Source organism: Coregonus clupeaformis, chromosome 34, assembly GCF_020615455.1.
Source record: "Coregonus clupeaformis isolate EN_2021a chromosome 34, ASM2061545v1, whole genome shotgun sequence".
Taxonomy (NCBI): domain Eukaryota; kingdom Metazoa; phylum Chordata; class Actinopteri; order Salmoniformes; family Salmonidae; genus Coregonus; species Coregonus clupeaformis.
The window spans coordinates 14,430,759-14,447,681 of NC_059225.1; the positions used below are offsets into that span (position 1 = coordinate 14,430,759).

A 16,923-nucleotide genomic window follows, 5' to 3' on the forward strand; every position below is an offset into this window, starting at 1 on the left:
CTTACAAACCACTCATTGTTGAATTAGCAATTTCCAACTTGTGTAATGTTTATGTCCAATGGCCGAGCACCGATACGTTTTATCTATAATTTCTCTTCATATGATAAGGATTGAAAAGGATTTGCCAGTAGATTGTCGACTTGATTCATGATGATGACTGCTTGTCTAGCTTTCTAGCTAAGATATTGAAAGTATGATGTTGACATGATCAGTCCAATCAAAGCTATGGTAGATATAACGTGATTTGACGTAATTTTATCTGTGGCCAATGACCTTGAACCTTCTTGGATGGGCACTTCTAATGTAAATCTATGGCAGCACCCAAGGGGCTTGAATTTTCGAGCTCTCCCTGTAGATTTTGCAGCGACGTAGTGTCCCCATGAGTGACAGAACACTGAGCCAATCACGGCGCAACTAGAGAACATTACCAACCCCTACACTCTGTATTTTCTGCTGGCTGCCCCACCACCACAGAAAGCACAGAGCTAGGCTGAAACACCTGCATTTTGGAGATGCCTTCCTCAAGATAGCAAAAAAGAGACCATGTTTGTATGCGGCTTTATTAACTCAATGATTTTTATTTTTTTACAAACTGATGGGGCTTTGCCCTGAATGACGGGCCGCCACTGACACACACACACCACTGTACATTAGGACACATCCAAAGCACATACTATTTATAATGAATGGAACAGTATGTTACATTTCATTGAAGTGAAATGTATTTCTCTAAAATCACTGAATTTGTTACTCATTGATTGAGTGCTACTACCACAATAAATGCCTGTCAATACACTGTACAGTTTACACATATCTGTACTGATATGCAACAGGTGCATGTGTGGCCAAGCTAAGTTATTAAGAGCTGCACTGTGGAGGACCAATAAGAGCTGCACTGTGGAGGACCAATAAGAGCTGCACTGTGGAGGACCAATAAGAGCTGTACTGTGGAAGACCAATAAGAGCTGCACTGTGGAAGACCAAAACAATACACTCAGTAAACATACCACTGTACAGGCTGCTGCCAACAACCAATTAAGCAATTAGCCTTTGACTTGTCTCAAGCCTGAGTGTAGACCATCTGAAAGCAACAATAGCTCAAATCAGATTCAGTGTTTAATAGTCACATGTACAGGGTTGCAGGCGTGATTGCAGGGTACAGTGAAAATCTTAGGCTCCGAGATCCAACATGCAGGACTAAGTGAAATAAAAGAATGAAAATGGTAATAAATCCTGCCCAGGCAAGAGCCATAGGGAAGGGAAAAGAGATGAATGTAGTGGATATTTCTGTGTGTGTGTTGCTCATGCACCCCTAACAGAAGGCAAGTCACTGGGCCTTGTGCCTCTTGGGGCCATTGAGTGAATGGGGCTGTAAAAGCAACAGGCCCTGGGGACAATGGGGCCCGGGGGCATTAAGTCACGGGTGACTGGGCGTATTTAGGGCCAGCAGCTGACCCTGTGGAGAGGCATCTTGTCCTGGCGGAGGGGGGCTTGTGTCCGCAGACCAAGCTGACAGCACCCCCAAACACACGCCACAGGCAGGGGGTACATATAAACAGGGCAGGGAATGGGGGTCGAGCCTGCAGTCAACTCTAGCTACTGTTAATCCACTGCCATCAGGACCTGACAGGACTGGGAATAGAAGAGTCCTTCCACTGGAGGGAAAAGGGATATACAGTAAGTATTTGGATGACCAGGAGGTTTGACATGAGATTAACACTACAGTGTTAAAGAAAGGTGCAACATCATATTGCTATTACATGACAATAACAAAGAACCACAAATGCAATGCAATAACATTTTATTATTATTACGTATTAAGTACATGGTTACAATGGCAGTTGGCAGGTTATGATTTCAGCAGAAAATACTGGAAAATGTGAAAATTACATAATGCAAGTGTTACGTCTGTGATTACTGTACAAACATGGTAATGGAAAAGTCCAGCGTCTTGCTTGTTGTTCATGCACGATCATGACAACAACTACTATAAATGTACTTAATTCCCTTATAACCTAGGGTTGGATGTCCAAGTATTAACATAAACATGTTACAAACAAAACATACTGAAGTCAAACCAACCAACAGAACAAACATACACATTTAGCGTAGCCGTTCGACGTAGGAAAATAAGAAAGTTCAGAAACTGAGGCTCTGTGGAGCTCAGAGGGTGAACATACATGATCTTTCCACGTAAACATTCCCTTCTTATTCTCAAACACACTTAATGCTAGATAATACAGATTATAATACGGATTGTAAACAGTTGGAAGACCGTTGGAACGAATAACACCAACCATCACCACAGGGACCATAGATACTCTGCTGCACCCTGTTATTACAGCGGTAACCATTATCAGAGCCATAGAAAACTGCATTGTCACATGAAGACATACATACAATAAACATTATTTTTTTTGTATGTTGAAAATCTTATATTGTCCTGTACTTTGGTTATTACTGATAAACAATGTATACAAAAATCTTTACATGCCATCATGTAAAAACATACATCAAGTAGCTCCATCTTTACCTCTTTATGTCAGTGTTCAATCGTCACATGTAGTGAGACATTCATCCAACGGCACTGGATTTGAATTATTTTACAAAACACACACATAAACAAGAGCTATGTCATGCGCTCAAACAAATGAATGAAACAACACTTAAACAATGAGAAAAGTGCAATGTCTGATTAGAGACTGGATCCTTCTACCAAAGAAACAAACTGATTCCAGGGGAAACTGTTCTATCAATATCAACTCAGGTGATGTCACTATACAATGGTAATTAACTAAATTTGATAGTTAAATTAATAACTGTATAAAAGGGATTAGTGGCAGCGCATGTTTGCTTGTTATGTCTAATTTTGAGAAATTAGGTGAAAGGTAGCCCAATCCTTTTCTGATAAGAAAATATTATATATTTTGTTTTTATAAATAAATTAGTAAACATTGAATAAATATAACCTACAGCCTTCACGCGAACAGGAGATCCTCTCAACTAAACATGTTGTTTTAACACACTGATGATATGAGCGCTATTGGTCAGTACCAAACATGACAACTGGATTCTGATCTAGGAGCAGTGTACCCTTCCCCAATCACGACCTAGATCAATAGGAGGTAAGAAGTAGAACTGACATTAGATCAAGTCTTAGGGGCAGGGAAGGGCTTTAGGAAGATTTCTCAATGGAGACTTAATGTGTTCAATTTACACTTATATTAATATCTACGTTTTAGAGAACAGATAATAAATAAAATAAGAATAAAAAAGGTACCCTTCCATTTGGAGATTCTTCGCAGTTTTACGCTATGAAATACATTCAACAAATGCCTCAATTTGAGACTGCTAAAGGAAAGTATGGCCTTGGAACGGAAACGTCATTGCATTTTGAAACAATACAGTCACATCACAAGTGCTATCCAGTTACCTCCTCAAACCTGATCATTTCTCTGCAGCCAATCCCAACTCAGTAGTGCAATAAACCCAGCTCTCTCTCTCTCGCCTAAGACTTCATAACAACAGGTGTAGCAGTACAGGGTAGTTCTACAAACAAGCTGGAGAATATACATATATCTGTAATGTTACATTATAAAACAGATTTTTTTCATTTTTGTTTAAACAATATATTAACAATATGAAACTCAGCCACTGCTAGTAATAATCTGTCTATTTCTACAGTTTACTACATAATGTATGTGCAGGTTGTTCCATTTTAACACATTATAAACTAGTGCAGAAAATCTAGTATCTCTTATCTGTACAAACCTGTTACAAGGCTTGTGTGTATTCAAATGACAAACCAAGCAATTTATGGCTACAAAAACTCAAATCAAGAACGTCAAGGTTCTTGGGCAGTGTGACCTAGATAAAAATGTTTGACTTGGCTTTTTCTGTGAAGTATTCTGTGGTACACTTGAGTGTTCAGTTATGGATCTTATCAATACACAACTTTCTAAATTATTTGAGTTGCCTACACCAGATTGTCTAAGTATGATAAGAGTCATTAGGAGAAGGAGCGTGGTTTCCATAGAAACTCTGCTGGACGGGTGTAGTGTGTGGGGACATAGGCCTCAGAGCACGAGGGCCCTCGAGGTGCAGGCAGAGGACGGGTAGGTACTACCCAGATACTGCCGGGCCTGCTCTGTCATGATCCGCTGGTCCTCCGTCTTCCCATAAACCACTGCTTCCCACTCGCTTTTTACCTGCATGAGAAGATATTATTATTCTCTCCCACCTCTCAACCCCTCTATCCCCTTGTGACAGCCAAGACCTTGATGCTCAATAAAGAAATGTTTACTGAAAAGTGGCCAGCTGAACCCAACATACTGTATAATTTGGACAGACAACATTTTCCCTCTGTCATTATATAAATAATCTGAAGCGCAATAATATGAAGTTAGTTAGGAGTAACACCAAAGGGAGAGGTCTGTGTGTACCTGTCTAAGTGAAGCGTTGTGGGACATTCTGACCAAAGGGGAGTTCTTCTGCTTGCGGGGGCTGGGGAGGCGGTGCAGGGGGGCACAGGACCCCTCCCTCCTAGACAAGGGGGGGCAGGGGCGCTCCTCCCTGTCTCTCACTGGGAGGGGGTTCATCAGTAAGGAGCTGGTCAGGAAACTCTCCTCAGGGACCTGGAGGGGGGCAAGGAGGGGTAGACATTGATTTGTTGGTTGGTTGACTGATGAATTGATTGATTAGTTCATTGATTAGTCTGATTAATTAGTTTCCAGAACCCACCTGTGCATTATTGCGCTGTTCCTGGAATAGCTGGACGTTAAGACAGTCTTTTCCCCAGGAGTCCAGCACCAGGGACTTACGCACCTTCCTGGCTGGGCCATCCACCTGGGAGGAAACAGGGACAAGGTTGTGGTTAGACTGGATACCTTTAAAGACGGCCAGCACTAACAACTACAGTTCTGTAAAAAACACCTACATCATGTTTCCATGTCCTGAAGTCTGGTTGTAGTTCTCTGGTGAAGAAGTCTGATCCAATCTCCTGCTTCAGCACCTCCCTGAGGTCTTCCTCCAGAAAGGCCAGGGGCTGTGGCTGAAATATACACACATACTTACATTAATATGAGCACTGTCACAAAGTACTTACACTCTTAAGCACACACATTCAATTATAAATACTTAGACTACAGTGCACATAGCTAGACCAACTTCACACTAACACTTACCACCATCTTTAGCGGCCCATGCATCTTCTCCTGGGCGGCCAGGGCATTCTTAAACGGAGTAGGAGTTCTGGGAGTCAGAACCATGATGGACTTACGGATCTTAGGGGTCCTGAAACTGAGTGAGACAAAGACAGAAATTCTTACAACACCTGCCAAAATGAAGAAATCAATCCATCAACACACATAATATAGCCAATTACTCAATTGTGAAAATATGGAGGAACCTGTAGCCAACTCTCTTACCTCACATTCTCTTTCTGGTGTTTGGGCGTGGTCTCCTTCTGGAAGGGTGTGTTGAGGAGACACTTCTGGTCACAGACCGGGGTGGAAGTCAGAGCTGGGTTGTCCAGGCTCAGACGCTCTCCTCCTGATGTGTTGAAGAACTGGAGAAAGACATGATCACAACAGTCAGAGAAGGTAGATGAAGAAGAAAGTGGGAGTCTAAAGTAAGCGACTTTAACAGACTATACTGCAAGAGCCAGATGCACCATCATGCTTTAGCTTGACCTCATCTCTAGCATCAGGCTTGCCTGGGAGGGGGAGAAAGGCAGTGCTTTCGTGGGGGTGTTCTTGGGCGAGTTCATGCTGGGCGAGTCTAAGAAGGACGGGCAGCTCCTATCAGGGGACTGGTCCCCCCTCTCTCTCCTCTTCCTCCTCCCCAGGGTAGGCAAACTCGATCTGGGCACGTTGTTCGGGGTGTGGGGGTGGACCTTCCCCTGACCCATGGGGGTACAGTGCTTGGTGGAGATGCCGTTGGGGGGGTCAACTGCGTTCCTCATCCCCTCTGTGGTCCTCCCCTGGGGTGCGTAGCCCCCCTGTGTTTGTTTCGGGGGGGTCGTCGTCTCAGACATGTCGAAGCTGGCCGCCTCACTCCACGCCATAGGGTCCTGTAGAGGCAGACACATCTACAATGGATTTTCAATACATCCATGCTCTGGGTCTGGTATATGTAAACACACACTGCCACATACACAGACACCAAATGCAGATCTACACACTCACCGAGTCAATGAGCTCCATGGTCTCTGCGAACTCTGGGATGGCCTGCAGGGTGGAGAGCACGGAATTAGCCTCCACAGACAGGAATTTACTGGGGGAGACGTCGTGCTGGACCTGGAGCCCTCGGCCCTCCTCTGGGCCCTTCCAGCCTCCCTCAGTCTGATCCTCCAGACTGCTGCTGCTGGTGGTCATGGTGTCATCTGACACGCTGTCTGCCCAGCTGGAGTAACGCTCTACATTCTAGGGGAGAAGAAACTGGGGTTAGGGTGGAGGTGATGGTGGTGGCAGGACCAACCAGGGCTACAGTACAGGACAGGGTTGGATCAATGACATTTCAAAGAAGTTTCAATGAAGTTGAGTTGACAAGGGAAAAGCAATCTAACCCCAAAAGTACACCCCAAACCTTATCTCCCAACAGCCAAATTTAACCCCTCAGTTTTAAACTTTAAACTTCATTGGAACTCTTTAGGCCCCTGGTGAAAGCCAGATGTTGGGATGGTGTGAGAGAGAAAGGAGGGAGAGTACAGGGCAGGACACATACTGTACAAGTGGGGTGACAATAGTCAGTGGTAAGCATGGGTTGCACTGCACTAAGAGATTTATCAGATAACATCTGAACCACTGACATCATCATAATAGTTTGGTCTTCAATGCAGGTGAAAATCAGATAAATGAAGAAAGTAAAAGTCAAGGCTAGTCTCAGAGGAGGGAATTCTGCTTTAGAAGCACATTTGTGTGGTAAAAAAGTAGGAGTGAAAAAAGGACGGGTTGGATTTTTTTATTTTTAAAATAAGGCATGTTTGGTTCCAAACCAAACTGCTGGCTGAAGTGACACCCCCGTTCACTACTGCTGTGAGGAGCGGATAGGAGGCTGGATGGAGGGAAGGAGGGCGGGAGGGAGGGAGAGTAGAGGAGGTTTATGGTGGCAGCCGCATGGCGGGATGGCAGGAAGCACTGAAAATGGGGATGGAAGGGGTAGAACTACGAAGCACAACTAACGGGAGTGTGGGGAGAGGGGTAAGCTACTACGGCAACACTACAGTACAACTACGAGCTCACACACTGAGAGTGTGTCCTTACACATGGGCCTCGGCACTGGGCCTGTCTCCGGACCTCGGTCTCTGCTGACATAAGCAGCAGTTCAAGCTCCTTAATTCTCTGCTCTTTGTCTGGGTCGTCATGGCAGGACGGCTGGAATAAACACACACGGGAAGGAGAAGAGGACAGGACGGAGGGAGTGAGGAAAAGGAACGCAGGGAAGGAAGGAGACCACAAATTTACTTGCAAGTCAGACTCAAAGGCTTATTCCGATTAACACCAATCCACACATTTGTTAAAAGACACAGAAGAAGCAAGAATTCAGGGAGATCGTTCAGTTGTTTGATTGAGAGACTGATTAATAAAAAGTACAGACTGAAGGTAGTACAGTGGGAAAGTATATGATGGGGAAAGTGGACAGGATTGGATGACTTGCCTACTGATTTAGGATCAGATGTCCTTTCTTCAGTCCAAATGTTGCACATTTTCAGGAAACAACACACCTAACTCTGTGTCAGTTGTAAGGGACAGGTCACTCACCGATAAGTAGCAGGAGGAGTCTTGGAGGCTGTCCATCAGTTGTCCACAGTGAGGGCTATAAGGGTAACCCCTAAGCTACAAAGCACAGGAACAGACCCATCAACAACAAGCCTTCAAAACTCAAACAAACCGGATGATCAAGACAAACCTATGCAGAGGCTCTGAACTGAGAGGCCCGTGTCTCACCTGTGTTGGTCCTTCCATGCCTAGAGGGCTGTGCCCATGGTGGGGGGTGTCTGGTTGGGGGGGACAGGGTCTGTGGTGACGGCTCTTCAACCCCCCATTGTCGGAGCCAAATCCCCTGCAGCCCTCCTGGAGGTACCCCTCGTGCTCTACCTTCCTCCTCATGGTCGAGTTCCAGTGGTTCTTAATGGAGTTGTCCGTCCTAGAAGCGTGATGAGATTTTAGACTGGTCCAAACAAACCTTATGCCCTAGGCCCAACCCATTTGCCAATAATGTAGCTGTAAGCAATATGGCACCACCAGTTGGAGCCATCACCGTATTGAAGGAGATCAGACAAGGAGAAGAAGGGAATCCATTTAACTCTATTGAGTTGCAACCACCCACTACCTCAGGCATAGAACTGTACAGTATATCACTCCATTACCTTCCAGGCAGCAGCTTGGAGATCTCAGCCCAGCGGTTGCCCAGGCGTTTATGGGCCTGGTAGATGATGCAGTCCTCTTCCTGGGTCCAGGAGGACTTCTTTACCTCAGGGTTCAGGTGGTTGTGCCAGCGCTCACGGCATTGCTTTCCGATGCGTCCCTGCAGGTACTTAGCGATCACCGACCAGCGCTTGGGGCCATACTTGTGCACCAGGTCGATCACCTATACACACACACACACACACACACACACACACACACACACACATACAAACAAAGAAGACAGGGAATTGTAAGTGACTTCTAACAATGCAATCCAGACAGGCATTCCTCTGGACCTCTAAAAATATCCATACTGTATAATATTTAATCTATTATTGGAGGGATATAGGCCATTTATGAAACTCCACTACAGCCCCTTACTGCACAAACAGAGCTGCCACATCATCGGCAACATCAGAGAATGTCCAGAATGAAGCGGAAGAAGTAGAACTCGTTGCCATAACACTTCTATCGTGGAGCCAAACATGTGTGATGTCATCTCTCAGCAGTCCCACACTAGCCAGTGCTATTATGTTCCTGAATATCTTACTTCTAGCGTGTCACTAAGGGCAAGCCAGAACAATCATATCACTGGCATGTGAGGCCTAGATGTTGGAGGAGCAAGACCCCATTCTTGACATTCCAGCAGCCAAGCGTCATGTAGTTCTATTTAAGGAATGCATTGTTCACCTTCCAACTATGAGAGATTTGAGCCTACAGCCTGGCTGAGGAGGGACTGGGCTGAGGACCAGGTAGAGGTCGTTTTAGTTGTTTTAAAGCATGAGGTAGTGGGATGTTTGCACAGCCAATGAAAACTACTGCAGGGGCTGCCAACAAGGATACAGCGCAGGATAGGAGCATGTGTACTGCATGTTCCTTTCAATGTTTCAGATTACAAAAGAGAAAGGTCTTTGATGTTTATACTGCAGCTTGTTTGTATTATCAATGACCTGCTCCAATAAAGCCCTCTACCTTCCTTTTCTACCTCTTCCCCTCCTCCCTTCCCATTTCTTTCCCTCTACTCCCCTCTCCCTCCCTCCCTCCCTCCATACCAGGTTGGGGTAACTCCCATCTCTACTTGCCTTTTGATCCTCCTCTTTTGTCCAGGGTCCTTTCACCAGCTCTGGGTTGAGCACCTTCTGCCAGCGGTGCTGACACTGGCCATCTGTCCTCCCCTGTGACAGACAGACAGACAAAGCAGAGCACGACACCTCAGTAACACACAAACCCACCTGCAGCTGCAGCTGTCCCCCCATGAGTTATTATAGCTATTCACTCACCCTGGCTAATAACCCCTCCTCACACAACACCTGGGACTTATCTTATCACCTTTCTTATCCAGATAATGTACTGAGTGGACAAAACATTAAGAACGCCTTCCTAATATTGAGTTGCACCCCCGCCTTTTGCCCTCAGAACAGCCTCAATTCGTCGGGGCATGGACTCTACAAGGTGTCGAAAGCGTTCCACAGGGATGCTGGTCCATGTTGACTCCAATGCTTCCCACAGTTGTGTCAAGTCAGCTAGATGTCCTTTGGGTGGTGGAGCATTCTTGATACACACGGAAAATTATTGAGCGTGAAAAATCCAGCAGCATTGCAGTTCTTGACATAAACATGTGCGCCTGGCACCTACTACAGTACCCCGTTCAAAGGCACTTAAATATTTTGTCTTGCCCATTCACCTTCTGAATGTCACACATACACAATCCATGTCTCAATTGTATCCAGGCTTAAAAATCCTTCTTTAACCTGTCTCCTCCCCTTCATCTATACTGATTGAAGTGGATTTAACAAGTGACATCAATAAGGGATCATAGCTTTCACCTGGATAGTCTATGTCATGGAAAGAGCAGATGTTCTTAATGTTCTGTCCACTCAGTGTAGTTCTCATGTGCGTTACTGTGTTAGTGTGCGTATTACAGAAGGCTCTGTACTTTACTGGGAAATTTGTACCACTTACTGGGAAATTATTAGCTACTAATTTCCAGGAGTCTGTTCCATGCTGCTCCACTAACTTCTTCAGCCTCTCGTCCTGCATAGAGAAGAGAGAGAGAGAGACAGAGAGAGAGAGAGAGAGAGACAGAGAGAGAGAGAGAGAGACAGACAGAGAGAGAGAGACAGATAGAGACAGAGAGAGAGAGAGAGAGAGAGAGAGAGAGGCATAGAGAGAGAGTAGAGAGAGAGACAGAGAGAGAGACAGAGAGAGAGACAGAGAGAGAGACAGAGAGAGAGACATAGGAGAGGGCATAGAGAGAGAGAGAGACAGAGGAGAGGGCATAGAGAGAGAGAGAGACAGAGGAGAGGGCATAGAGAGAGAGAGAGAGACAGAGGAGAGGGCATAGAGAGAGAGAGTAGAGAGAGAGACAGAGAGAGTGAGAGTAGAGAGAGCGAGAGGAGAGGGCATAGAGAGAGAGTAGAGAGAGAGAGAGACAGAGAGGAGAGGGCATAGAGAGAGAGTGTAGAGAGAGAGAGACAGAGAGAGCGAGAGTAGAGAGAGTAGAGAGAGACAGAGAGACAGTGAGGAGCCAACCTTACTGAGACACTCCCTGTATCTCCAGTGATTCAGAAAAGTAAACGCCCTACACACTTACCCTTAGTAGAGGGAACTATAGGGCTTCCTACATATCATGCAATACAATAGCAGCAGATTGCACCAGTCAATTAAATGATAAACCAACAGTGTTGAACAACACAGCACACATTTACACAACACGGGCAACAACAACAAAATATCTACTTTCACCCACCTCATCGCGAGACCATTTGACTTTGCACAGTATCTTCTTGTCTTTGCTCTTGTCCTTACCCTCAGGATCTGTGGAGTGTAGATCTTCATCCTCAGACTCACTAAAAACGAGAGAGAGAGAGACAGAGACAGACAGAGACAGAGAGACAGAGAGAGACAGAGAGAGAGACAGAGAGAGAGGAAAGAGAGCGAGAGAGAGAAAATAGAGAGAGGGAGAGGAAAGAGAGAGCGAGAGAGGTAGAGGAACAAGAGAGAGGGAGGGGAGAGGGAAGAGAGGGAGGGGAGAGGGAAGAGAGAGGGAGGGTAAAGAGGGAGGGGAGAGAGGGCAGATAACTGTTCAGAAAAGTGATTACATAAAACTAAGCTTACTCATATCACTTCATTATAATCAAACATTACTAGTTTCACATTTCATTATAATCAATAATTAATCAACATAACTGACTCAGAACTAGTGACATCACTAAAACAGAAAAAGACAAACAGGAACAGTACATTATTCATGCCACAACTTACATTTACATTTTAGTCATTTAGCAGACACTCTTATCCAGAGCGACTTACAGTTAGTGAGTGCATACATAAATGTTTTATTTTATTTTATTTTTTTCATACTGCCCCCCCGTGGGAAACAAACCCACAACCCTGCAAGCCATTCCCTCCCCTACCCTGGACGACGCTGGGCCAATTGTGCGCCGCCCCATGGGTCTCCCGGTCACGGCCGGCTACGACAGAGCCTGGATTCGAACCAGGATCTCTAGTGGCACAGCTAGCACTGCGATGCAGTGCCTTAGACCACTGCGCCACTCGGGAGACACAGTGTTGAGTCACATACAGCCCCAAACCACTGATAGCCCATTACAAATAACCGCCCAATTTAAAACTGAATCAGAGGTCAATGGATTGAGCAGGCACAGAGTAATTCATGGTGAAGCAGGATTGGCAGTAGTCTCAGTCTCAGTGCGTGGCGTGCAGCCGGAAACAGCGCAGAGATTCATATTAAACAGGACATTCCTGACCATAATTAGAGTAGCATAGCCTCCCCTGTTCCACACTAGATCAGACATAATGATGCCTGGCTGTGGCAGTCTCTATGCCTAGGTGGTAAAAGGGTAAGAGCTAGACTTATTGGTTACAGTGAAACAACTGTTGCCCTTTTTGGGGCAAATCCACCTTCACAGAACTGTCCACTTTTTGCCTTGACTGTTGTTGTTGGGAATATAGTGCCAACTTAAAAACGTTTATCTCCAATCTATTAGATACTTGCTGCTTCTCAGAGACCAAAAGGCTGTAATACTAGACACAGATTGTCCTTCTCCAATGTCAAACTATTTTGTAATACTGGACACAGATTGTCCTTCTCCAACGTCAAACTCTTTTGTAATACTGGACACAGATTGTCCTTCTCCAATGTGAAAAACTCTGCCACCAGAGAGAGTAGTTGTGCACACTTATCTCTGTCCATAGAAATGTCTTGTTGCTGGGCAACACTTCCTTCATGGCGTCACGTTGTGCCAGGGGTAGAACGTCTAATAAACAAACAGGAAGGAGGCTGAGGACACCGGTTGCCCAGAGTAACCACGGAGCAAACCTAACCTATAAGTTCACACTGACACTGTTCTAACTGCTGAGAGCTACACCACAGCTGCCAACAGGTATACTGAGCTGTTGCCCTTATTGCATTCCAGATACTGTCAAATAAGAGTCTGAGGTTGGGCAATACCACAGAAACATAATATGGGCCTATATGTACTCTAATTGTACAGTAAGGTTAAGCTACCCAAGGTCAGCCACAGCCCCATACAATCTGGAGTCATTCAGTAGCCTTTGTAGCATTAACATGCCTCTCTAACGTTGAAAAATAAGTAATATCATATCCGTTTATTGCATTTCTATGCAATATTCAGCACAATGCAATCGTCCTGGTTGGGATTAACTGTCGGGTGGATTTACAGCACTCCTTTTCTTCCCTAAAAAAGGTAAAAGTATGAACTTCCTAAATATGGCACGGGCCAGCACAGCACATGTACACACAAATATTCTAACACACACACACACTGTGGCGGGTAGAACAAGGCCTCCCACAGGTTTTCAGTACTGGCCTGTGATGAAAGGGCTTCTTCAGTGGTGACTGGGACATGCCAATAACATTTCAGCATAATTCCCTCACTACAGGAAAGAGCGAGGTGGAAGTGGCCGGGTGTGTGCTCCCACATCAACAGGCTCTTTGTCGTATATAGGTGTGTGTGTGAGCGTGTGAGTGTGTGTCGTTGGCTACGTGGAGGCAGGTCTGGGTGTGGCTAAACTAATAGGTCAGCCCTAACGGTCCAGGCTGAATTAAACTGGATTTTCAAAATCGACTCGGGATTGATATGATTTCTTATATAGAACTTGGCCAAGGTGCCTGAGCGAGCCTGCACTGTTTGAGGCTCACTTTCCCTCACACACGTTCTTCGTTTGTAGGGGTCAGATCATCTTAATCGCAGTCTAATACCTCTGTAATTAATATGTATAATGTTGGCGAAGGCACAAAAATATATATTTTCTAAATCAAACTGAACCTAACATGTCATCCTCTTCATATGCTTTTTCAATGCCTCATTTAGCATGTGAATAAAATATAAAACTGCAATACTGTCTTTGTTGATGTGTTTCCACACCTTACTTCAATTCAAACTTGAACTTGCATGTGAAATGTAAAGCAGAGAGAGGCAGAGAGGACCATCCTCCCCCACCCTGGCCCTCCCCTTTCACCCCCAGATGGGGCACACCGAAGGGGTAGGGTCTGGGGGGGTAGGGGGTAGAGGGACACACACGAGCCACTGAGCTGTTCATTCAGACAGAAATTACGTAATTGTCATGTTTGTGTGTTTAAGGGCAGTGAGCAGGCTCCAATCAGCCAATAAATCAATAGTTAATTCAGCCAATCACAGGCGCAAACTCTCTCTGACCTTACCCCAGAGAGAAAATATTTCCATCAATGAATACATTAGCGCTCTGTCTATTTAATAACCAATGCATTAGCATTAACATAGGTAATTCATAGAAAATTCTGATTTGTGAAAACAATAGATGCCTAGTCTACAGTGGTAGCCTGCTCTGTTTACCATATTTTGGGACTCTCTGGGACTTTTTGTTATAGAGGATTTCCCCACCATGTACCCACACAAGGAGGTAGAATGGTGTACAAAAATAATCACACTATGTTGACTAATACATTTGTATGTTGGATTTAGACTACAGCATCAAAAACGTTTTGTTTTTCTAAATACACACACCTATATGAATTCCCTTTGTCCTAAAACAATAATGTCCATTCCAAAATAAGAGAGGGCTGGGCCATGACCCAATCTTATCAACAACAACAAAAAATTGTACCCTGGGATGAAAATAGCAAGAGTTCTACCTGTTCAATAATAGTCATACTGATGCTACAAAGCTATGTTTTCTTTTCGGGGCTAGATGTCAATGAATGGTGTTGAATTGACCAGCAAAATAGGCTACAATACCGACCAAATCAGTTACATAACCCACACAACAACTCAAATTGTATTTTTTTTAAATCAAAGGTATCATTAGCAATTTAGGAAATAGCCTAACTTACTACAAAATAAGCAACTGTACTGGGTATCAAGCTCTTGACACATTTTGGTTATTCATAGGTCGGTGAGCGGCCTTGACAGGAAATAATCAGGGAGACATTTTTTGTGCCACATGTATCCTTGACTGTTATATAATCATGCATTTTTCACATATATCCAGCCAAATAACGTATTAATGAAATGACAATTATTTGAATTAACCTTTATAGGCATAACTAGGCTGTAATTTACTGTAGCCTACTGTATTTAAATATCCTAAATAACACGCTACAATGTGACCGTGAGCAGGTGTTCGTGATGTGTCAAAATCAACGTGACATCTGGCTTAAGATAATGCCATGCAAGAGCAGGGGTCCAGAATGAGTTTCCTTAATGTAACTATTCTGTTGCAACAATCATTTTTGTATCATAACTGAAACAATAAAAATGTAGCTAGTAAGTAGCCTAATGAATGGCAACTTTAGTAACAATGTATCACCCACCTGAGCGATTTTATGTCGGCCATATTGACAGCTGATCAACGCTTTTCAAAGAATGAATCCTCTATTTGTAGTTGGCCTAAAATCCATATAGAAAGCGAATTAGGTGATCTCTATGGACAGTTATCCATACCACTCGATGTCTGTAATCTTCCAGTTTATTGTCGGACAGTAAAATAAAGTACTACACGTTTGCTGGCTAGCGCTTAGCGGTTCACTTCCATGTCAAACTCGTTCTCGCTGTAGGAAATGTGTGCAATCGTAAATAAAAACGAGTCTGCTTATCTTTTGCATGTCATCACGATGCATGCAATGTCAGAATCCGATCGAATAGGATGTGAACATATTTATCTAGCTGTAACCCGCCTTGTAGCCTACACACTGTTCTCCCTCCCACTGTTTACTGCACTTCTATTTTGTTATTTTCTCATTCTGATTTTTGTCCATCCCGCCGAATCTCGCGCCCAGCCTCCTTCTAGAAGAGTCGTTAAATCTGCGCAGGCGGCCTCGCACCTGATTGGTCAGAATCGGGGGAGCGCTCCAAAAAGTGCCTGTTGCTTTGAGCGCAAATGAACATGGTGATATTAATACAACAGTATTGTCACCACATAGGATTCATTGTGTCATTACAATCATCCGGAGGATGGTGACAAAATCCACATAATTTAAAAAATATATATTATTTTATATTTTTTGTCCGTTGATTCTACAATCATCACACAATGCTGTTGTCAAACCGAGCCGATTATGGAAGTTTTTATAACAAAACAATTGAACAATAACAACATTCAAGTTATGTTTAATGCAGAACAAAACAGTATGCCTTCTGTAGTAGTATTAACAGATCCTGGCACAGTGTACATACACCGTATGACATCAGCCGTGGAATGACAGCTCTATTTCAAACGGCGTTCTGCTGCCCCCTTGTGTACAAATACTTTATGACATTACGTAATCTGAATACTGTAAACCTACACGTACAGTGCATTCGGAAAGTATTCAGACCCCTTCACTTTTTCCACATTTTGTTCCGTTACAGTCTTATACTAAAATTGATTCAATAATTTTTTTCCTTCATCAATCTCAATACTCCATAATGGCAAAGCGAAAACGTTTTTTTTTTTTTTACTTTTGCACATTTAAAAAAAATAAAAAACAGAAATACCTTATTTACATTAGTATTCAGACCCTTTGCTATGATACTCGAAATTGAGCTCAGGTGCATCCTGTTTCTATTGATCATCGTTGAGCTGTTTCTACAACTTGATTGGAGTCCACCTGTGGTAAATTAAATTGATTAGACATGATTTGGAAAGGCACACAGCTGTCAATATAAGGTCCCACAGTTGACAGTGCATGTCAGAGCAAAAAACCAAGCCATGAGGTTGAAGGAATTGTCCGTAGAGCTCTGAGACAGGATTGTGTCGAGGCACATATCTGGGGAAGGGTACCAAAACATTTCTGCAGCATTGAAGGTCCCCAAGAACACAGTGGCCTCCATCATTCTTAAATGGAAGAAGATTGGAACCACCCAGATTCTTCCTAGAGCTGGCCGCCCGGCCAAACTGAGCAATCGGGGGAGAAGGGCCTTGGACAAGGAGGTGACCAAGAACCCAATGGTCACTCTGACAGAGCTCCAGAATTCCTCTGTCGAGATCAGAGATCCTTCCAGAAGGACAACCTTCC

The 16,923-nt window shown here is 44.2% G+C and overlaps 1 protein-coding gene across 3 annotated transcripts; it reads right to left on the bottom strand.

Annotated features, from left to right (window-relative positions):
* Nucleotides 1–1,784: 1,784 nt before the first annotated feature.
* LOC121549854 (myb-related protein A) lies at nt 1,785–15,692 on the bottom strand. Of its 3 annotated transcripts, none has more exons than XM_041861796.2 (16): nt 15,241–15,692; nt 11,158–11,257; nt 10,371–10,442; nt 9,491–9,583; nt 8,369–8,589; nt 7,947–8,145; nt 7,761–7,835; nt 7,263–7,373; nt 6,186–6,422; nt 5,714–6,070; nt 5,427–5,566; nt 5,184–5,298; nt 4,937–5,050; nt 4,741–4,845; nt 4,443–4,634; nt 1,785–4,208 (listed from the first exon to the last, which is right to left on the bottom strand). In XM_041861796.2, exons 1-16 carry the CDS (start codon nt 15,261–15,263, stop codon nt 4,077–4,079), a joined length of 2,286 nt encoding a protein of 761 aa, XP_041717730.1. In that variant the 5' UTR covers nt 15,264–15,692; the 3' UTR covers nt 1,785–4,076. The 3 variants fall into 3 exon arrangements, with proteins under 3 accessions (XP_041717730.1, XP_041717729.1, XP_041717731.1); XM_041861795.2 differs by having other exon boundaries at nt 5,714–6,088; XM_041861797.2 differs by lacking the exon at nt 7,263–7,373 and having other exon boundaries at nt 5,714–6,088.
* Between the last annotated feature and the right edge of the window lie 1,231 nt (nt 15,693–16,923).